This window comes from Pristiophorus japonicus, chromosome 5, assembly GCF_044704955.1.
Source record: "Pristiophorus japonicus isolate sPriJap1 chromosome 5, sPriJap1.hap1, whole genome shotgun sequence".
NCBI lineage: Eukaryota > Metazoa > Chordata > Chondrichthyes > Pristiophoridae > Pristiophorus > Pristiophorus japonicus.
The window spans coordinates 47,266,293-47,290,086 of NC_091981.1; the positions used below are offsets into that span (position 1 = coordinate 47,266,293).

At 43.7% G+C, this 23,794-nt stretch overlaps 1 protein-coding gene across 7 annotated transcripts in view; it reads left to right on the forward strand.

Moving 5' to 3' along the window:
• elmo1 (engulfment and cell motility 1 (ced-12 homolog, C. elegans)) overlaps positions 1-23,794 on the forward strand; it is a 351,421-nt gene that overhangs the window by 117,003 nt on the left and 210,624 nt on the right. For all 7 annotated transcript variants that reach the window (XM_070880592.1, XM_070880596.1, XM_070880593.1 and 4 more), the window contains 3 exons: positions 160-195; positions 17,278-17,377; positions 20,357-20,508. In XM_070880592.1, coding sequence (XP_070736693.1) covers positions 160-195; positions 17,278-17,377; positions 20,357-20,508 — 288 coding nt within the window. The remainder of the gene's footprint in view (positions 1-159; positions 196-17,277; positions 17,378-20,356; positions 20,509-23,794) is intronic.

A 23,794-nucleotide genomic window follows, 5' to 3' on the forward strand; every position in this document is an offset into this window, starting at 1 on the left:
AAAAACCTTTTTTGTCTTGTGTTTAAAATGTAACTTCAACTTGTGAGCCTTTCTGAAACAGACATGAGAAAAATTGAAGTTACGAACAGGTCTAGAGCCAGTCTAATTAAGTTGTTTTTTTTTGGAGACCTGTGTAATAAAGTTTTTAAATTTTTGCAGACGGTATCAGAAACTACAGAAGATTATGAAGCCCTGGTAAGAATCCAATCGGACCGTCACTTTGTGTACTCTCTCACTGCATGGTCGGAAATCAAGCCCTCACACTTTCAAATAACGCTTCCCTCTCTGATCTGTGTTGCCTCTCGCTCTGCGCAGTGCTTCGTGTGTTGCATGTGGTAATGGGCAGTTCGGTGATTTCTCTCTTCACTAAAAAGCACCTTTTTTTTGTTGCACTCCTTTTTCCAGCCAGTTTGCATTCCTGATGCAAGACTCCAGAATCGATGAAGCTTGACCCAAAACATACCGACTAAACTATTCAGTAAATGCCACTTGATTCGTGAAATCATTGAGCTGTAAATCCTTGCCAGAAACAGTAAACGCTTTTTTATATATAAAATGTAACATTCTGAATTACTAACCTGCACAAAAAAAACTACACTCCATTGATTAAATTATAAGTGTGATTCTGGGCAAAAGATTGAAACGTGAAGAACTTTGCTATTCTACTTGTCTCCGGGTAAGCGTCAACCCTGCTTTGACTACATTTCATGAGTCTTTCTGGAATAGAGAACCAAGGGGACAAGCTGGTCCAGTGCCAGTGTCGCAATGAGGCTCATCTGGTCATTGATGTGAGGAACTTCTGTTCTTGTAAAGCCAAAATGTTTATTTCCTCTTTCACAATTGCATGGTAAAGGTCCTATTGCAAAAGTTGCTGAGGTTGTTGCTTTTAACACAGCACTGGCCTTAACACCATAAGTCTGCCATAAAAGCACGTAGAGGAAGCGTCATGGGTGATAACTGAGTTATGGTCATTCTTTTAGTAAACCTTAAGGTGCCGAGCGGGTGGCAGTGAGTTACGGCAATCTTCACCTTAAGTGAAAGGACTCCTGGAATGGTTATTGAGGAGGGGAAAATTGTGTGGCTACATTCTGCCTTCAAGAGCCTTAATCATGTCTTGAATGAATTGAAGAACAGTGCAGATTGTTGCCACTTCACATAAGAAACGATCAATCACACCTTTAGGATGATTTATAATGGATGTGTGTCCAGTAACTCACTGTGAAATGCTGTGACTGCCAGGGTTATTACTGCCTAAAAGAGTGTCACTATAAATTCACAGGACAATCTAATAACACTATTTAAAATCCTCTGCTTTAATTGAGGAATTAAATTGATACAGCTGCTCTCTGCCCACACTCGAACGTGCCACTCCATGCAGTCATGGGGCCACGGTCTGAGCTTGGTAAGATGTAGAGGCAAAATGTCTTTTACAATACAAATTACTAATTGTTTAGAACTGGTGCTTAAATCCAATATAGGGGCTGTCTCTCTCCAGTGTAATAGAACTAAAGCCACCGAGCTTAAACCCCTCACCGGAGAGCATAGTCTGTACTTTGGGCTGCTACAGCTACAGTCAGAATTTGTTATTCTCCTGAGAGGCTTTTTTTTTTAGCATAGTTACCAATTGTGAAGAGAGGTGAAAGGCAGCTCACATGGCGATTTGGAGTTAGTCATCTCTCCCTGTACTAGTTACAATTTTAGTTTAAAAAAACATCTTTTGTAGAAATAGAATGCAAAACATATTTCACAAATGATGATCTTAATAACATTAATAGCTGTCAATGAGTGCTGCATTCATTTTGAGTATCTGAATTCTCAGAAATAAGTTTTATTGCTCCCTCCCCCCACCCTCCTTGAATCATAATTTCACTGAATGTTTTTGTAGTTGAATTATTGGTATTTATTTAGGAGAAAGTGAGCGGTGTGACAGGAAATCTTTACAATACACACCGCAGACTGCTTTACCCGTGGAACTGAAAGTTGGGGTGTTGTTCCTTCACCTCTTGCATTTGGTTTATAAGCTAAGTGTATATGTAAAATGTAACAGCAGAACCTGTGACTCAGCTGCAGGAACTCCATCATGACCCATGACAGTCTTCAGAGTTCAGTGTGAATGTTTCATGGACATTCACTTGCTGTTGTGAGTCTGATTCATTTCACCCATCCCTGAGCCAATCAGTGAGGACATGTAACATAATTGCTGCCGGAACGTTCTGGTTACTTCAGAAACTAGAGCTCATGGTGTAAACTCGAGATATATGACACAGCGCCAATCTACTTTTGGAAGGAAAAGGAGAGAGCTGCCATTGGGGTCCGTACACTGACTGGCACCAGTGAGGTAGTATTATTTGATACATTTTACTTGCATTGGCCAGGCGACACCATTAGGAAGTTGGTTTGAATTGCTTTCACGCTTTGAGAGGGATCAACAATATGCTGTATGTACCTAGAGGCCAAAATCTCTGTTGATTTTGGCAGTGGTTGGCAATTTTTATCCCTCTACCCACCTATTATGGAGCCATTGCTAGGATATGGTTCCATGTGCAATGGTATACCTCACCCTCAGGTGTGAGTCTGGACAATGAGTCAAAAGACTATTCAACCTTGGAGGTTTTGCAGTTGAGCTCATTTCATGATCTCATCCGGTGTCCAAACAAGCACACTTCCAGCAGGGGTCACTGTATTGACATCTCCTTAACCCAGGGGTGATGAGGCCAATTGTAGTAGCATTAATAACAGCAAGAGGGCAGCAAGTGAAGAACCCTACAATGTACAAACGGGGCTGAAACCGAAGATGAGTGTAAGCTAACCTGAACAATTGCTTCCTCTAACTATTCATTAAGAAAGACTTGTGCAACATTCCCTTCCCAAGTAGGAATAAACCAAGCAGAATTAACAACTTTGATATAAATGAGATGGAAGTCCTGGGCAGGCTAAAATGGCTCATAACCAGTTTATCCCAGAGTACTGAGATTTGTGAAGCATCAATGATCGTTTGGAAGAGTCAATGAACACTGAGGAGGTAGCAGTAAATTGGAAATAGGTTACTGTGATCATTTTTGCTGAACTGATAAAGCAGACACTGGCAGGTACAGATTCATTGCACCTACTTCAGCATCAGGTAAAATAATGGAATCGATTATCGGGAATAAACTTAAGGATTTATACAATAACCTGGTAAGCAGTCAGCATGGTTTCAGAAGGGGAAGATTCAGTCTCACCAACCTCCTTGATTTCTTGATGAAATGACCGTGGAATATCATAGTAAGATTTCTAAATCTCTGGCATTAAATTGACAGTGCGACTGATTCTTTTAAAACAATTCGGAACAGTTTATTAAAACACACATACATGCACATTTATCAGTAGTCATTGGCTATCCTACGGATCTTACTTAGTTACAACAGATACAGTGTTACAACTATGATTTATAAAAAGGTATATGTCACTTTCCTCTGGCTGGCTGGTTGAACACTTGGCCTGCTGTTTCGGCTGGTCTTTGAGCGGGCGTTTTGCCGTGTGCCCAGGAGAGGAGAAATAGAGCAGTCTATGCTTGGGTTTTTATATCTCTTAAATCCATTGTTCCTCCGAAAGCCTCAGGATTGGACCTTGGTTCCAGGGCAGTTCCTTATTGGCTTTCCTCACTCATTTGTCTACTGGACTGGCCCAGCCATCCCTTGATTAAATTAATGGCTTTCCAATTAAGACAATACACAAACATCTTGCTGGAGGTCTGTGAGCTTCCATTTTGAATCATTCAAAAATTTATTTTTGTATAGTTTACACTTTAAACATTTCATCATTGTTATCATCATCATCATCATCGGCAGTCCCTCAAAGCGAGGATGACTTGCTTCCATGCCAAAAAGGGATGAGTTCACAGGTGTTTCAGTGAAGGACCTCATGTTCCAGGTCCCGAACTACATCCTGAAGGGTGGAAGATGCCTGTGCGCGGATTTGTTTAACGTGAGGTGACTGTTGCACACCAGCCACCACGCGGACTGGACAGAGATAGGTCTTGGTCCAGTGGCAAGGGTTATCCAGGACGACTGGAGACCTGCTCTGCTGCATGGACCTAGTGCGCACACACATCGCAGTGAGGGCTGGCCCATGCTGCCCCTGGGTCCCTGGCCCCGAACTCAGGCCTCTCCTGGGGCCCGATCACATCCCTCCACAGTCTCTCGCCGCTCCTGCTGTATCTGCCTACGCTCCAATCGCCGACCTGGACCTTGATGACGTCACTCTTCGCTGCCGTCGACCTCCTGCACCAGCTCACGCTCCCTGAAGTGGGTCCACGCTGCTCCTAAGCCACCGCACCTCTACTCCTTTTATGGCCCTGACCTCAGTTTCAACATTTATACATACACAGAATCAATTTTATTACTGAACACTTATTCTTACAAGCTCCCCACCTTGAGGGGGAAATATCCTTATTGACTCCTCATATGGTTTATCTCCTCAGGGCTCACATATCAAACATTGAGAGGGTTCTGATAGCTCTGCTGTTTATGGGTTTTAAACTTGGAGAGAGAGAAAAGTGGATGGCCTGACTTATAAGAACATAAGAATTAGGAACAGGAGTAGGCCATCTAGCCCCTCGAGCCTGCTCCGCCATTCAATAAGATCATGGCTGATCTGGCCGTGGACTCAGCTCCACTTACCCGCCCGCTCCCCATAACCCTTAATTCCCTTATTGGTTAAAAATCTATCTATATGTGATTTGAATACATTCAATGAGCTATCCTCAACTGCTTCCTTGGGCAGAGAATTCCACAGATTCACAACCCTCTGGGAGAAGAAATTCAACTCTTTTAAATTGGCTCCCCCGTATTTTGAGGCTGTGCCCCCTAGTTCTAGTCTCCCCGACCAGTGGAAACAACCTCTCTGCCTCTATCTTGTCTATCCCTTTCATTATTTTAAATGTTTCTGTAAGATCACCCCTCAACCTTCTGAACTCCAACGAGTAAAGACCCAGTCTACTCAATCTATCATCATAAGGTAACCCCCTCATCTCCAGAATCAGCCTAGTGAATCGTCTCTGTACCCCCTCCAAAGCCAGTATATCCTTCCTTAAGTAAGGTGACCAAAACTGCACGCAGTACTCCAGGTGCGGCCTCACCAATACCCTGTACAGTTGCAGCAGGACCTCCCTGCTTTTGTACTCCATCCCTCTCGCAATGAAGGCCAACATTCCATTCGCCTTCCTGATTACCTGCTGCACCTGCAAATTAACTTTTTGGGATTCATGCACAAGGACCCCCAGGTCCCTCTGCACCTCAGCATGTTGTAATTTCTCCCCATTCAAATAATATTCCCTTTTACTGTTTTTTTTTGATCCCCATCTCATAAGGTGTAGGCCACGTAGGGGATTTACTATAGTACAATAACATCTCCAGCGGAGACTCTCCCCTTCCTGTGTCTTCAGTGCACCGTCGCTTCTGAAAGCTCATTGATGATTGATGATGTTCGTGAGTCATGCTGCAGCTCCCGCTTTTCCATCTTCCCTCGGCTTCGGTCGTGACCAATCATGAGGATCCGTAACATGGTCTGTGGGAAAAGATCAGTGCAGTATTTACTCTTTGGCAGTTATTAACTGATTAATGTGAAACCACTTTTAGTACTTAACACCCTTTTTCCCCGGTAACTGAATCAAATAAACCGCGGAGTTCAATCGGTCTATAATCTTATGTGGTCCCCACCACCTGGGCTCAAAGGCAGATTCTTTTTCCCATAATTTGGAATCATTACTGAGTCTCTCACCTCGTATTCAAAGGGACGTACTTTCTTGCCAAAGTACCTTTTAATTTGTCTTTTTGACTTCCCCAATTTGGTGGCCACAAATCGATTGATCTAATCTACCACTTATTCCAGCCACTTGTTTTCATTGTCAGGAGACTCATCCCTGTTAATGTTAGTTGGCCTGGTGTTCTCATGAGCCTCCCCGTCATGGCCTGATATGGGGAGACCCCTGTTGTTCTATGAGGTGTGGACCTCATTGCCATTAAGCACATTGGCAGCATGTTAGCCCATTGAGTGGGGTGGTCCGTGCACAATTTTTTTAACATTAACTTGAGGGTCCTGTTCCCCCTTTTGACCCCTCTGGACGACTGGGGGTGGTGAGCAATATGTATTTGTGTTTTATCCCCAACATTTCCTGCAGGTGGGTAAAAATTTTACAGATAAAGTGTGAACCTTGATCGCTCCCCACCTACAAAACACATGATTCAATAGTGTTTTGGTTGCTGTGATTGCGATGTTGGAGCGGCAGGGGAATGCTTCGATCCATTTAGCGAATTGATCCACCACACTAGGGCATGCTGAATATTGCCTTGCGTCTGTGGAAGTGGCCCAATGAATTCTGGAGGTGAGTCCATGGCCCTTGAAGTGGGGGTGCGCTTTGAAGCAAGGCTCGGTTAGTGCATGCGGGAGGATTGTGTTGCAGGCGCGGTAGGCATTGTGCCACGTATTGGTTGATTGTTTCTCTCATGGAAGGCCACCAAGCTGTGGATGTTACCTTATAGAAGGTTACCAGGGCCGAATAGTGCCCTGCTGTGGCATGGGAGTAAAAGAGGCAAAGCAGTTCCTAACCCACCTGTGGTGGAACACACACTACCGGGCAGGCGTTTGGCTTTCTTTTGAACATCAGCAACTGCTCATCTGAGTCAGGGGCAGTGGCTAGTATGGTATTGGGATCCCAGACTGTCGGTTGAGGAAGGGGTCTGCCTTCCCCGTGCCAGGCGCTTACAACAGCATATGACCAGTATTGCTGCTGCAGGGATTTCAAATCTAGGTGATCTGTTGGGGAGACCTTGCTAAAGCATTGCAGGTTCAACAACTATATCCTCTATCTCCCCATCAATCACAGCATCCTTGTCTGCTCTGGAATTTCCCTCACTATGGGGACCCCCTTTTCTATGGGCTGCTACCTTTCCTATGAAGCAGGGCTGGGATCGCTGTTTAAGGTATGACCAGAGGAGGCGTAACCAGAGCCTTACCGTCTATCGTACAAAAGTCATTTTCGTGGTATTGGGGCAAGGAGAGCATGGTGTTTATAGCATAGGCACTATCGGACCAGATATTCACGGGTCTATCTGAGGTTTCCTTTACAGCAGTTAGAAGTACGGCAATTTCTGCATATTGTGAAGACTGTTGATTCTTCGCTGGATGGTTCTTTCTGGCAATACCACAGCATACCCAGTGTGAGGGGATCCTTCATTGTGATATGAGGACCCATCGATGTAGACATCTGGGGCACCCTGTATGGGCTCTTTCTGCACAGGATAGGTTTCAAAGTTAATCAGGGGTAACGGACATTCATGCGGGTCCCCCTCATAGATGAGACATTGTGGCAGCAATGTGGTGGGTTTGGAAATGGTATCAATGTTTCCTTCCATAAATTCCAATGTCCATTTGCTGAGGTCCTGCGAGGAAACTAGCGAATCTCCAGGTTTCATCAGTAGTTTCAAAATGTGTGTCCGCTGTGCAGGATTGTAGCCTGTAACCCAGTAATAAAGGTAAAGTGATGTACTGACCAGAAGGCAGCCAGTAGGTGGCGCTCGCATGTGATATACGTCTTTTCTGCCCCCTGCAGGATTCGTGACGCATATGCAAGGGGCTGTAGTAGATCAGCTCACATTTGGCACAGAACTGCAGTGAGGCTTTGTTCTGTGGCCCTGACCTCCAAATGGAAGGGCTGCGTGGGATCAGACATGCGTCTCGTTTCACTGCAGTTTTTAATTTATCCACGGACTGGGTGTGGGCATCAGTCCATGCCGGGTGTATGTCATGACCCTGCAGTTTTATTAAGTCATACAGGGGCTTTGCACATTCTGCAAAGCCTGGGATAAAGTTCCTTTGGTACCCCACCAAACCCAAGAATGATCGTAGGGCTGTTTTGGAAGTGGGTAATGGCAGTCGCTGTATTACTACCTTGTGAGATGGTGATCCCTCTGGAGAAATGGACACTCCTAGAAAAGTGACCCGTTCTTTTACTAATTGAGCCTTACAGAGATTCACCTTTAGCCCTGCCTGAGCCAACAATGTCAAAAGTTCGTGCAAAAGGGACAGATGCTCCTCCATGCTGTTGGTTGCCAGCAGTAGGTCGTCTACGTACTGCAGCAAGCAGGTAGGGCGGGGAAAGTCTTTTAAAATTGCAGCCATTCTTTTGTGGAATATCATGAGGGCATTGTGGAACCCCTGAGGCAGACATGTCCAGGTGTAGCTCTGGTCCTCAAATGTGAACGCAAATTTGTACTGGTCTTCCCTCTTAACAGGGATACTCCAGAATCCATTGGCAATGTTGAGGGTCGAGAAGTACTTGGAACCAGCAGGAATTTGAGATAATATGGTGGGAGTTTCTCTTACTACCGATGAACAGGCTGGTGTTAACAGAATTTAATCAATTTCTGTAATCAATAGTCAGTCGCAGCTGCTATCAGGCTTTTTAACTGGCCATGCGGGTGAATTGGTCGTGAAAGTACCTGTCCTAAGAATACCCTGCTCGACCAGGGATTTTATAGTGCTTCGGATGTAAGGGTGACTCTCCCTTGGGATTCGGTACTGTTTAGTGAATGAGTGAGGGAGTCCCTCAATAGATTCATCGCCTGCCATTTTTCCACAGTCATGTGGCAAACACCGCTAGGTGTTCTTGAATTCGTTTTGCCACAGCTTCATTTTCGTTCCCTGGACCGTCATACCCAGATGGCTTTTTAATAGCAAAAGCTGAGTGAGCATCTGAAATTTCTATCACTCTTGCCTTATCTCTCAATCCCATCCAAACACAGTCCTGATTATAATCTATCACCGCGCCATACTGATCCAACACATCAGTCCCTAAAATTCCCCTTCCTTCGGGGATGGTCATCAGCATTGGTGCTGCGACCTTACAGATGTGGCCTCCCAACTGAAGTTCAGTGGCCTTCCCTGTATACGCGGTGGTTGTATCACCGTTAAACCCTTTAAGGGTTATACAACCCTTGCCCGCCGCCGCTATGGTGTTCAGGGTATGTGGTGTGGATGATGGTAACGGCTGAGCCAGTATCGATAAGCATAATCTGCTGCCTGCCCCTTTTTAAGACAACAAGGACTACTGGTCTCCCACTACCATCACATCGGAACTCTACTTCCGACCAATCTTTGGGGGCTCAACCCTGACATAGGGTCGATCCTGGAATGGGTCTCTCTAATGAATGTGCATCGGCGATTGCGTGCACCGGTAAATGATTTTACATCCTCCCTGAGGCAATTTGGGTTTGTATGAGGGTTATCAATTGATCCAATCACTGATCTGTCCCAGAGGGCTTGGATTCGTCCCTTGGCGAGGTATCTATGCGTTGCAACATGGTTCGGTGTTGGTCTGGGTCTGCTGCAGTCTTTTGCTAGGTGGCCTACCTTCTTACAATTAAAGCACTGTCCCTTAAAGGGATAGTTTCGAGATGCCTCCACCATTGACACTGGTTTATTTGCAGTGGGTGGTGACTTCACCTTTAACTGGTCTTTTACCATCTCCCGAGCTATTTGAGCGCTAGTCTCTATATCTGTCCACTGATTGGTGGGCCTCATGGCTATGCCCAGGGGGAGTTGGGTCAGGAACATCGATTTAAATTGTTCCTGATTCTTTCCTACTGTAGCATTTGCGGGTGCCTGGTTCTGCGTACGTTGATAGATATGGTACAGGCGATTACTGAAGGCTTAAGGGGTATCTTCTGGGCGCTGCTTTGTCTGATTAAGCAGAGCCACTAAGTTCAAGTTTTGGATCTCTAAATGGTTTAGGATGTCGGTCATGAGTGCATCGGCCGCTGCGCCAGGCTGGAGGACTGCATATGGCAGATTATCTTTTAGGGAAGTGGAACAGGCCAAGAAGAAGACTTGTGTTAAGTCTCTCTCTTCCAACTCGGGATGACCCCTTCCTGAAATTTTCCCACTTCATTTTAACTTCCAGTGGGTCATCCCCATCATTAATGGGCCCCAACTCATGGCTACACGCCTTGGCATCAGCACCAGATATGGGCCGTGAGTCGGTATGGTTACTGGTGATGTGGCTGTGCACATTACGTCATGAAGAAGTGGTTACTACGGCTACGATTGGCTCTTGTGTCTCCAAGGTATCCCATCCTATAGCACCCTCCTGGGGATTATACTGACTTCCTTCCTCTTCCCAATCGGTCTCCCCCTTGTCCCCTTCTGCTGTCTCTGTTATGGCTCCCCATGTTACTGCGGATACCAGGGCCTGCTGCTCCCCTAACTTACTTTTTAGCCTCGCTATTTCTAGTTGGCACTGGGAGTGATCTGCCTCCCTATGTGGCTCCTTAATTACTTCTCTTAATGCTCCCCTAGCATCTTCTATCTCTTGCTGGAGCCTCAAGTTTTCCAATTTATATTTTTTTAACTCTTAATTTGTTTTCATTTGCTTCAACAACGGCTGCTGTGGCATTTAAATTTGAGAGGCTTTGTTGTTGTAGCAATGAAGCTACCTGTTCGGCCTCTCTTTCTAATTGCATAATACTGTGGTTTAATTGACCAATTTCTTGTCATAAATGCTGTATTTCTCCCTCTTTTAACTGCTTCACAAGTTGGAGGCCGCCTTCCTTTTGTTGTTTTATACCTTCAATCTCATTCTTTTAGTTGAATCTCTTTTACTTGCAATTCTTTCAAATCTTGTATCACTTTGACCTTCTGCCTCATTAATTCCTCATCACTCCGGGCACAATAAAAAGCCCTGAATGCCACGAGACTGTTTGCTCGTTTTGGCCTTAGCTCTCCTTTATCTACTCTCTTCTGGATAAGTGCCTTGAAGGACACAGGTTGACCCTTGTGGAGGTACCGTGCCTGTGCCTTTAACTCTTCTATGTCTTGTATCTGGAACTTTTTGGACAACTTCTCCTGATAAACTAGCTCAACATTTCTTTTTATTGTTGGCTTTCTGTTCACGACCAATCCCTTCAACCTGTGTCTTTTGAATATAACTACTGGTGAGTCCCCACTTAAACAGTTACAACTATCGAGACGACTGTTCCTTAAGACGCACCTTCTCCCAATCCATTTATTTGCTTATAATTATACTTCGCAACATAGGTTAGAATCGCAACTCCCGAAATTTCCAATTGTTCAAAAGAATCATCAAAAAGATGTCTCACCAGATGCCCGCATTCTCTACCAATTGTAAGATTTCTAAATCTCTTGGCATTAAATTGACAGCGAGACTGATTCTTTTAAAACAATTTGGAACAGTTTATTAAAACACACATGCGTGCACATTTATCAGCAGTCGTCGGCTATCCTACAGATCTTACTTAGTTACAACAGATATAATGTTACAATAATGATTTATAAAAAGGTATATGTCATTTCCTCTGGCTGGTTGGTTGAACACATGGCCTGCTGTTTTGGCTGGTCTTTGAGTGGGCGTTTTGCCGTGTGCCCAGGAGAGGAGAAATAGAGCAGTCTGTGCTTGGGTTTTTATATCCCTTAAATCCATTGTTCCTCCGAAAGCCTCAGGATTGGACCTTGGTTCCAGGGCAGATCCTTATTGGCTTTCCTCACTCGTGTGTCTGCTGGACTGGCCCAGCCATCCCTTGATTAAGTTAATGGCTTTCCAATTAAGACAATACACAAACACCTTGCTGGAGGTCTGTGAGCTTCCATTTTGAATCTTTCAAAACTGTCTCTTCGTATAGTCTACATTTTCAACATTTATACGTACACAGAATCAATTTGATTACAGAACACTTTTATTCTTGCACCTAGAATTTTAAAACTTTTTTGACGCAGTTCTACATTGTGTGTGTGTGTGTGTGTGTGTATGTATGTGTGCAGTGGGTGCGGGTGCTGAATTGGTGCCCCAGAGGTGTTGAAACCACTACTTTGTAATTAATATCAGTGACTTGGATTTAGAAACTCAATGCAAATGGGATTAGATTTGCAGATATCATCAAATTTGATGGGCCAACTGATTTTGGGGAAGAATTTGAGGAACCACAAAATGAGTTGGATAAAATAGGAAAGTGGGCAGAAGAATGGCTGATGAATTTTATATGGGTGAGCGTAAAGTGCTGCACATAGGACAACAAAATGTATGGGGTAAGTACCTATGGAAAGTTTTGAAATAGTTAAGGATGAAGTTGAGTGACCTGGGGGGGATGGGGTGGTTTCTTGGCACACTTGATGCTCAAAATGTCCAATCACTACAAAGCAATAATTCACAACACAAATGGAACGATATGTAGCTAAAACAGTTGAACAGTCGGAGGAACTGATGATCAAACTGCACAGTAGTCTGGTAAAATTGCACGTCAAGTTGGCCAGTGAGCTGCAAGGAGACAATTCAGAGAAGAGCCCAAGGCTGATCCTGAACATCAAAGCGATTGAGTTATGAGCTAAGACTGGAGAAGCTTGGGTCTTTTTGGTTTTAAGAGGAGATAACTGAGAGGTGACTCTAGAGATTTGGAACAGGTAAATCCAGCAAATTATTGTAGAGTAAATCCAGATAACAGCATTAAGGGACAAAGGTTCATACTAGTAAAAGGCAAACTTATGACTGATCATGAATTGCTTTTTCACACAAGGTGATCAATGAGTGGAATGAATTTCTGGGTTGTGGAGGAGAAAACCCCAGAATAATTTGCAACAATGTTGCAATGGGTAGACTGCAGGGTCTTTCTGGATGGATGAGCTAAGATGGGTTAAATTACCTTTCTCATCCATGTTTATCTTGTGTTGTGTGTTCTGTGAACCACTGCCCCAGCTAAGATCAGCTAACTTGGGCGATTGAAGCTAGTATCTTCCTCTGGCTCAGAAATAAGACTTTTCCTCTGAATCATTGAGATGGTTACTTTGCCAGTTTTTACAACTCCCTTGCGCTGGGTAGTGTTTGATTCTCTGCTGCCATCTGAGGGACAGGTGAAACTTCTACCAAACATGTTTGAAATCTAAGAAAGGTGCGGAAACTTGCTTCGCTGTGACTCCACCCCTTTTATGTTGTCCCTAGATTGCCGGGACTTTCCTGGAGGAGGTGGAGCTGGATCTGTACCTGGATTGGTGCAAGCGCCCATTACAGTGATGCTAATGAAATGGGAGGAGGCAGGACTATCAGACTGGAATGTGAATTCTGGGTATTCTGAGAGTTTGCTGCTTTTCCAGTCCAGATGTACCATTATGTTCAGCATCACTGCGGTGTCACTGTAAAATGACTGCGGTGTATTTTTATGCAATAGTGTGCTATTTAGTACTAATGAAATTCCGCACCGCCTTTATTCCAAATGCTCTTTCAAATCTTCTGCCTGTTTGCACATGTAAAATATTTATCTTTAAAATGTGAAAAATATGAATTTGAACATCGATTATTTTTCATATCCTGAAATCTGTATGTGAATATCTGATATGAATGTAAATCTTTTTCAGATCTGTGCTGTGTCTTTAACTAATTTATCTTGAATCATGTTGCAAAAATGTACTACTTAATGCTGACGATGGCATCGATTTCCCAGATTTTCATGGCTTTGCTCGTCACTGTTGTGCTAATTTATCCAGCACAAAGCTTGCCTCCTACACTGATTCCCTCATGTGCTGCTAGCACATTTGTTATGCATTAGGTCAGCTGCACTGTGCAGAGTGTGCAGGTCTTTCTTACAGGCAGAGTAAACAAGTGTATCTATATCGTTCGACGGTCTTCACCACAGTGACCTTTTTTTCCCTACCGTTCACTACGCCTACTCCAAAAAAATATGGTTACCAGCCTTGCTGAGTTTCTTTTAACATGCAAATCAGTCTTAGGCACACTAAGATTATAAATACTCCCTTGCTTCATGTATGGATGTAAAATTCTCATCCTTGTTTTCAAATCCCTCCACGACCTCTCAATCTCTCTAACCTTCTCCAGCCCCACAACCCTTCGAGATATCTGCACTCCTCCAATTCTGGCCTCTGGTGCATCCCCAATTTTTCATCGCCCCACCATTGGCGGCCATGCCTTTATCTGTCTAGGCCCCAAGCTCTGGAATTCCCTCCCTAAATTTCTATCTGCTCTCCTCCTTTTAAGGTGCACCTTAAAACCTACCTCTTTGACCAAACTTTTGGTCATCTGTCCTAATATCTCCTTCTATGGCTTGGTGTCAAATTTTGTTAACGCTACTGTGAAGTGCCTTAGTATGTTTTACTATGTTAAAGGCACTATATAAAATGCAAGTTGTTATTGTATTTGTTTCAGGTAGGACCGACAATGTGTCTGGTTTTATCTCATGCTGAGGCTCTCTGCTCTTGTTGAGTGCCCCTGCTGGAATGCACTGATACAACTTGACACATGAGGATGGATTTAGTGGGTCACGCAGAGATGGGACTCAAATCCGCATCTGCTGCTGTGAAACAATATTCTTGACTGCTCTGTCGACAGATAGCGTAAATAAAATGACAGTTGTAATTTGAGGTTGAATGGGTCTCCGCAGAGCAAGACTTATGCATCTAACGCTTGATGCTGATCCTTGGGAAGCATGCTTGCGAGGTTCCTGCATTTCACAGGAACAGGAGTAGGCCAATCACCCGTGCTCCACCATTCAATTAGATCATGGATGATCTGTAACTCGACTCCAGCAGTCTATCCTGTTACGCGTTCAATGTCATTGATAATTTTAAGACTTTTATTATTGAATACTGTTTACAGTCTGAGGTTACATTAGAATCCCATAGTCAATATACCAGGATAACAGTATGATTGTTAAATACCTTGACTAGAGTATTCAGCAATATTAATTCGATATAAGCATATACTGAGAGTGGATTTTCATGTTTAATGAACTGTGTTCACTCAGCTGGAAGCAATGTTAATCTGCAGTACCCTTTTATAATCTGACTGCAAGGTTGACTGTGCTGCTGTCATGTTAATGAAGGTGTTTTTTGCACTCGCCCTAAAATAGTGCCTTTCAGATTCGGTACATAGTGCTTTCCCTTGTATATGGTTAGCCTTGTTTACAGTGTCACCTTGGACAACTTTTACAATGCCATCTCAGGTAACCTTTGCAGTGTCATTTAGACAACCACGTGAGTGTCAGGTTGAGGAGCATTATTCATAGAATAGAATCATACAGCACAGAAGGAGGCCATTTGGCCCATTGTGCCGTGCTATCCAATTAGTCTCACTCCACTGCTCTTTCTGCGCTGCACTGCAAATTTTCCCCTTCAAGTAGATATCCAATGCCCCATTGCATGTTAGAATTGAATCTGCTTCCTCCACCCTTTCAGGCAGTGCATTCCAGATCATCATAACTCACTGAGTAAAATAATCCCTCCTTATTCCCTCCCCCTGGTTCTTTTGTCAATTATCTTGAATCTGTGTCCTTTGGGTACTGACCCTCCTGCCCAGTTTTTCCTTATCAAAACCCCTCAGAATTTTGCACACCTCTTTTAAATCTCTCCTTAACCTTCTCTGTTCTAAGAGGGGCTAAGAGATTTTTTTGGTTTGTTTTTTTTTGCACTGCTTATTTGCATGAAACATCCTCTAACATTGGGGAAAGTCCGCAGCCGGTTACTTTGTCATTATTACGATCTGTTGTGGCTACTATTCAGAGTCTGCCCTGCAATGTTAGTGGGGGGACGGTGTAGGTAGGGAAACGGCAGAACCCACTCGCACGTTGGGGCTGCTGGCACTGAGGGAACGGGTTCTTGAATAAGGGCTTTCCAAGTTTGGATTGTTTTAGGAATGTAAATTGGGGCGAGGGAGGGGAGAGCAGAGAGACCTATAGAATGTGGCATAGTCTATGTACGGTCACCACTGTGATAGGTGCATAGAACACCCCTCTCCAAATGTGTAAAGAAATATGTAACCGTGTAAACGCAAAGATGACCATGTCATGGTCTCTGAATTGAAATTAGCCAACCTCCTGGAAAATAAATAGTATATCTGCATTTAAAAAAAATATACTTCATGACCAAGGTTTTTTTTTTGTAAGTTGTGTTGGTGAATTTAAACGCCTTTTTAATTTTGGTAAGGAATATAATGCTCTGCTGTCAGGAGGTTGTGGGTTTGAGCCCCAAGTCTTAGTTCGAGCACTTGACACCAGGCTGCTGGGCAAGTGCATTGTCGAGGGAGTGCTGGAGGTGTTCTCCTTAGGATGTTAAACCAAGACCGCTTGCCTGTTTCAGGTGGATTCTGAAGATCCCATGGCGTTATTTGAAAAAGGGCAGAGAGTTCTCCCAGTATACTGGCCAAGTTTTGCACCTTGACAGATTCCCTAGTTTTATTCTTAAAAAAGATGAACAAGTCTTTCATCTCTTTGCTCTTTGTGGATTGTTGCAGAATGCTCGCTGCCTGTGTCTAACAGTCATTGCACTTCGAAATAAGATAAGATGCTATCAAAATGTGAGTACTATTTATCATGTTATTACTGTGTTCAGTGAGTTTCACTCATTAGAATGCTACACTGGAATCAGGAATATATTTAAACCAGACTCCATTGTACTGACGGCAATGTGGAGAGAATCAAAGCAGATATATGAAGATCCAGAGTTACACCATTTTTAGTGCCTTTCGAGTGTAGAATCTGTATCAACGACGTCCAAGTATCCTGTGCCAACTTGGGCTGGTATGGGACAGTCCGCATTCTCTCCCAACCACATGTAGAAACCATGTGTGAAATGGGAGGGCAATGTGCCATTAGTTACAGAAATGGAGACAAAGCGAGCCTGATGCTCAAATTCCATCGTTCCAAAAAAGGTAACGTGTAAACCCAGGACAGAGTTGCGCGAACAAATCACTATCAAACTCCGATTCGACTCGCAAAGGTATTCTTTGTGGCTCAGAAAAGAAAATTCTGTTGCGTGAGCTTAATCTATTTTTTTAAAAAATCACAATCCCTACCCTAACAGCCTACTAATAAAGAGATGATTGGTTAGTGACTGAGCTGTAATTTCTGGCTGATAACTCTCCTGCTGACAATAAAGCTATGTATGTGGATGAAGCTGGTTACTGACCTAATCTGAGAGCTCTTGTAATCCAGCGCATGGGAATTGCATGACGCTCTCTTGGCTGCACTGTACTATTTCTACTAATACTTCTTCCTTTCAGATTGCAGTGTTGCTGTCTACTGAGTTATCGGCATAATTTAATTAGTTGATTTTCTTTCCCAGCTGCTCTTCATGCTTTCTGACAACTACGGTACCCTGTAGGGCTTTCTTCTGTTTTATTCCCTCCCTCAGTTTGCTGCTGTGCAAAAACAACATCAGAGAAAATTCTTGTGTTGCCCAAGTTCATATAGTTGGAACTGACTTGTGCGTTGTTTGTCCTTTCAGCTTCGGGGACATGTTGTCGTTCACCCTGACTGCGTTTGTTGAGCTCATGGATCACGGGATTGTCTCCTGGGATACATTCTCTGTGGCTTTCATCAAAAAGGTACTGAGTTGGCTGGAGTGATTTGTACCAGGGGGGTGGGGGGGTAGGTTTGGTAAGGCAATGGGTCCCCTGTGCAGCGTTTCGGAACAAGAGTAGTTCTTTCAGCCCTTTGAGCCTGTCCACCATTCAATTAGATCGTGGCTGATCTGTATCGCAATTCCATCTATCCGCCTTGATTCCATAAAATCACCTAAAAGTTAGTGGATAAATACAAAAAAGAATTTAAAAGGCTAATGGTATGGTGATCTTTATGTCAAGAGGGTTGGAATACAAAGGGGTGGAAGCTATGTTACAATTATATAAAGCTGTGGCTAGACCCCATTTAGAGTACTACATTCAGTTCAGGGCACCACCCCTCAGGAAGGATATATTGGCCTTGGACGGTCTGCAGCACAGATTCACCAGAACAATACTGGGGCTAAAAAGGCTGAATTATGAGGATAGATTGCTTTGAATGTTAGAAGGTTCAGGGGTTATCTGATTGAGGTCTTTAAGTTGATCAAAGAGAGAAACTATTTCCTTTTGGTAGGGGAAGTCCAGAACAAGGGGGCCTAACCAATGTTCCCAGAAAATTTTGGGGCCGCGTGCTTTTTCTATTTAAAAGATGGTGAGCCGGCTGCACTGGACCTCCAGCCGCGCAGCTTAAAGGGAACATTGGACGTAGCCTTAAAATTAGAGCTTGACCATTCAGCAGTGATGTCAGGTAGCACTTCTTCACACAAAAGGTAGTGCAAATCTGGAACTCTCTTTCCCCAAAAAGCTGTTGTGGCTGGAGGTCAATTGAAAATTTCAAAATTGAGATTGATAGATTTTTGTTAGGTAGGGTATTAAGAGTTATGGAACCAAGGCGGATAAATGGAGTTAAGATACAGATCAGTCATGATCTAATTGAATGGTGGAAGCGGCTCAAGAGGCTGTATGGTCTTACCCTGTTCCTCTTTATCTGACCTGTCTACTCCTATTGGCTGAAAAACCTCAATTAGGTCTCTTTCTGATGCTGTATCACCAGCCGCAACAGAGTGAGGGTAATTGGCTCTGCCGGCGTACAGTACCACTTTAAGGCACAGTTGCATGCCTCCATAATGTGACTGACGTGCGCAGAGTTGGAGCAGCAATGTATTTTTCACCTTTAGGTGCATAGGGTTGCCAACTCTGGTTGGATGTATTCCTGGAGGTTTCGTCAGCTGACCTCCCGTCTCCAACCTTTCCACCCGTCAAAAGGCCTTTGTTCTCAACTCCAATATTTTTATAACTAATAAACAAATGTGTTCAAAGAAAATGGGCGGAAGAAAACACACTTTTTTTTAATGCCCCTATAATATCCTCCTGAATTGCTCACAGCAGTGTCCAGGAGATTCATCTTTAATTCCTAGAGACTCCAGGACAACCCTGAAGGGTTGGCAACCCAAGCAGGCGGGCTGACTGCTCTTGGCCTCTCCCCACCCACCCTCAGTGCAGTTTTTGTAAAGACTTTCCCCAACCATTGGCAAAGGAGTGTGGTCAGAGGGTAAAGGTTGCGCCTGATGCTCTGGGAATTTTTTTTAAAGACTTGCATTTATATAGCACCTTTCATGACCTCAGGATGTCCCAAAGGACTTTACAGCCAATGCAGCACTTTTAAAATGCTGTCACTGTTGCAATGTAGGAAATGTAGCAGCTAATTTACCCACAGCAAGGTCCCACAAACAGATAGTGGATTAATAATCTGTTGGTTGAGGGATAAATATTGGCCAGGACACCGGGGAGAACTCCTCTACTCTTCTTCGAAATAGTGCCAGGAAATCTTTTACGTCCACCTGAGAGGGCAGACATCTCATCCGAAAGACGGCACCTCCGACAATGCAGCATTCTGCACATTCTGCAGAACCACTTCCGGCTGAAGTGCTTCTACTTGTCTTGGTTCCCAGTGCCCTAAATCCCTTGCATTTATGCTGAGGTTGGATTCCCTCAGCTTTGGCTCAGTGCATATAGCACTCTCGCCTCGGAGTCGGAAGGTTGTGGGCTCAAGCCCCGCTCCAGAAACTTGAGCGCATAATCTCGGCCAACAGTCCAGTGCAGTCCTGAGGGAGTGCTGTACTGTCGGAGGTGCCGACTTTCGGATGAGGCGTTAAACCGAGGCCCCGTCTGCCCTCTCGGGTGAACATAAAAGATCCTGTGGAACTATTCGGAAGAAAATCAGGGGAATTCTCTCTGGTGTCCTGGCCAACATTTATCCCCTCAACCAACATGATTAAAAACATATCTGGTCATTATCACAATGCTGTTTATGGAACTGGAACCTTGTGTGTAAATTGGCTGCCAAGTTTGCTGACATAACAGTCCTTGCAGTTCAAAGCCATGTGGTAGAAATTGGTAATTGATGCAGTTGGTAATGGCTACAACCCAACTTCCCATCACGCTTTGGTGCTCCAAGCATGTTGTGCCATGTTACACTTCACAAGATGCATTTCCTTGTTGAATGACATTTTTGAATGTCTATTATTAACAATTAATATTCTGTTGTCTTCTTCCAGCCCCTCCCACCAAAGAAAAACTTGCACTGAATAAAATGAAAGAAAAGTACCGATCAGGTTAAGTCGGCAGTTGAACACCTTTTATCTTGTTCTGTGCTGTAGCCTGTACGGTGCAGAGCGCACTAAAGGAAATAGTGTTTAACTTGTTTTATTGACTTCAGAATTTAAAACACTGCCTGCTGATTTGTCTTGGTGAACAATTGCTTCAAAAAGAATCTGTAAACCTCTCCGATGGATACCACCAAAAGTCTCGCAAAGTCTTAGATTAAGACCCCCCGCCCACAAAAGAAAATAGATTGGCACAGTCTCTGCACATTTGTAGTTCAGCCAGTACCAGCTTCACACAAGGTGGAGGTGCAGAAATGGCAGACCTGAGAAGGGGCAAAAATTATATCCGTGTATGGCAGCAATGTTCTTGCAGAAACTTTAAATTTAAAATTTACTGTTTCTTTTATGTACTTATCAGATAGCAAGTTATGTGAACAAATCTGCTACAGATGTGTCTGTGTTACAACGGTCGCTGGCAATCTTGGAGTCTATGGTGTTAAACAGCTATGATCTCTACCAGAAGGTGGCACAAGAGATCACAATTGGCCAGCTAATGCCACATCTGCACGGGTAAGTTCTCATAACAGCCCTTACCTGGAAGAAAGCAAATAAAATGTTGAGTCAGACTGGTGAGGGTGTGCCTTGACTAATATTACAAAAAGGATATAAAGGCACAAAGATGGTGAAAAAATGATTTACAAGAATGATACCAGAACTGAGAGGTTATAACTATCAGGAAAGATTGAAGAGACTGGGCTCTTTGCTCTAGAAAAAAGAAGGCAGAAGGGTGACCTAATGGAGGTCTTCAAAATTATGAAGGGATTTGATAGAGTAGGCGTAAACTGGATGTTTTCACTTGTGGGGGAAGTCCAAAAATAACAGTCATAAATGTAAGATAGACACGAATAAATCCAATAGGGAAATCAGGAGAAACTTCTTTACTGAGAGAGTGGTTAGAATGCAGAACTCACTATCACAGGGAGTAGTTGAGGCATAGCATAGATGCATTTAAGGGTAGACTAGATAAATACATGAAAGAGAAAGGAATAGAAGGATATGCTGATAGCATTAGATGAAATAGGGTGGGAGAAGGCTTCGTGTGAAGCATAAAACATCGGCATAGACCTGTGAGGCTGAGTGGCCTGTTTCTGTGCTGTAAATTCTATGCAAAATAGGTGATCCCGAAGTTGTATTTGTTGTTGATGAGATGACTCCTGGGATACTGTGTTCACTTTTGTTCTCTATTTTGTGGAAACCAGCATCCTGAATCCTTTTAGGACACTGCTTTGTCCTAGGTTTTCTAGGCTGATAGTTGGTCAAAAAAATGTTCCATGCTGTTTGTGCTAAAACTGAGCAGTTTGAATCTCATGAGTGAATTGTGCAGAGCCGTTTAAGGGGAGATTTAAGAGAGGTGTTCAAAATTCTGAGGGGTTTTGATAGAGTAGATAGAGAGAAACTGTTTCTACTGATAGGAAGGTTGCAAACCAGAGGACACCGATTTAAGATAATTGGCAAAAAAGCCAGCGGGAAGATGAGCAGAAATGTCTTTACTCAGCGAGTTGGTGTGATCTGGAATGCACTGACTGAAAGAGTAGTGGAAGCAGATTCAGAAGTAACTTTCAAAAGGAAATTGGATTTACAGGTGTACATGAAAAGGAGAAATGTGCAGGGTTGGGGGGAAAGAGCAGAGGAATAGGACAAATTAGATCACTTCTTTCTGTGTTCTATGATTCATGCACTAGTTGCGGTTGGGAGGGTGAATAAGCAGCCTGCTCCCAGCCCCTGTGCCAGTGCTGCCACCTTGTGATCTCCAGGAGGTACATATTTGACTCTTCCTCCAATCAATCATTCGTTCTCCATGGGAAAACTGCTGGCCTCTTCACAGCTTGTCTCCACGGTGACGTGCCTTGCTTGTGTCAGAGCATGTATTAGAATATAAAATAGAAAAACCCTTTACATGAACAAGAAGTAGAAATTGATGAAAACTGGGTTTGAAATGCAGTGACCTGTTTTCCAAACCAAGTCTGGGGCTCATGGAACACTATTTGTTGAAAATAAGATTCCTTCTTTCTAAATTACAGTTCTTGGTCTCTGTGGTTGAGGGACTGGGCTTCTCTGGTTATTCCCTCCCTGTAGAAAGTGGCATGAGTGAGATTGGGAACATGTGGGGAATCATGGGCAGAAACCTACTTCTTTGAACAAGAAATTAACATTCCTGGGCAGTATCCAGGGGAAGAAAGCTTAGTAATCAGAATTATTTCCAATGGAGCTGTTCACTAAAGGTCCTACAGCTGATGCTAGATGAGAAACTTTGTGTTTCAGTGTTGAGACACAAAATAGCCAGAAAATATTAAATATCAAAGTAGAAAAGTCACCCAGTCCAGATGGGATGCATCCTAGGTTTCTGAGGAAAGTAAGTGTGGAAATAGCGGAAGCTCTGTCCACAATCTTTCAATCCTTCTTGGCTATGAGTGGTGCCAGAGGACTGAAGGGATGCAATTATTAATATCCCTGTTCAAAAAATGGAGTGAGGGATAAACAACAAGAACAACTTTTATTTATATAGCTCCTTAACGTAGTAAAATGTCCCAAGGCGCTTCGCAGCAGTGTTATAAGATGGCAATTACAGGCCCGTCAACTTAACATCGGTGGTGAGGAAACTTTTGGAGACAATAATCGGGGACAAAATTAATTGGTACTTGGAAAATTATGGATAGATAAATGAAAGCCAGCATGGGTTTGTTAAAGGCAAATCGTGTTTGACTAACTTCATTTCTAACTTGATGATTAACTAGTTCTTTGATGAAATAACGGAGAGGGTTGATGAGGATGTGTATATATGGACTTTCAAAAGGCATTTAAGAAAGGACCACATAATAAATTTGTTAGTAGAATTGAAGCTCATGGGATTAAAGGGGCAGTGGCTGTGTGAATACAACATTGGCTACGGGACAGAAAGCAGAGAGTAGTGGTGAATTGTTGCTTTTAAGATTTAAAGGGAAGTATTGGGACCAAAGCTCCCTTTAAGCTGATCGGACGTGCAGCAATCTGCAGGCCCTGCCAGCTCAAAGGTATTCTAATGGCAAAAATCGCGCATGTGCAGTAATTTGAATGGAATGCGTGTAACCCCTTAAAGGGACCGCGCACCCAAAAAATAGTTAATGGGAATATTGATTGGGACCACTGCTTTTTTATAATCTATATTAAGGACGTGCTTATTTGTACTGCCAAAATGGCAGCCATGCTCTACTCTTTGACTATGATTGGTCCCCTTGGAGGATAAGCCACACCCTGAAGTTTCACTGGAATGTGTAACTGGAACTGCCCATCCCAAGGTCTCACCGACTTTGCAAATTGTAACTCGAGCCACTTTGACTTCCTGAAGTGACAGAGAACAGAGCTCCCCAAAAGACAGCAAGGGCCAGCCAAAGTGCCTTACCCCAGTCCAAGTGCATGCCTCCCCCAGTCCAAGTACCTGCCTGCCCCAGCCGAAGTGCTTTACCCAGCGTAAGTGCATCCTTCCCCCAGCCAAAGTGCCTTACTCCAGATCAAATGCATGCCTCCTCCAGCTGAAGTGCCTTACTCCAGCGCAAATGCATGCCTCCCCCAGCTGGTGTCTTACCCCTGTGCAAGTGCATCCCTCCCCCAGCCTTAAACCAGCACAAGTGCATGACATTAACGCCCCCACCCCACCATAGATGGGGCATTGTGCGCGGATTGTTAACAGATTAATAGGCTTATTGGGTATGAAGAGAATAGTGACAGTGTCATGACTTCTGGATTTCATCCACTCCAACGATGTCCCTTGTAGAGAGTTGGAAGAATGTGATCCGTCTTCCCTGAGTTCCCTCTCTCC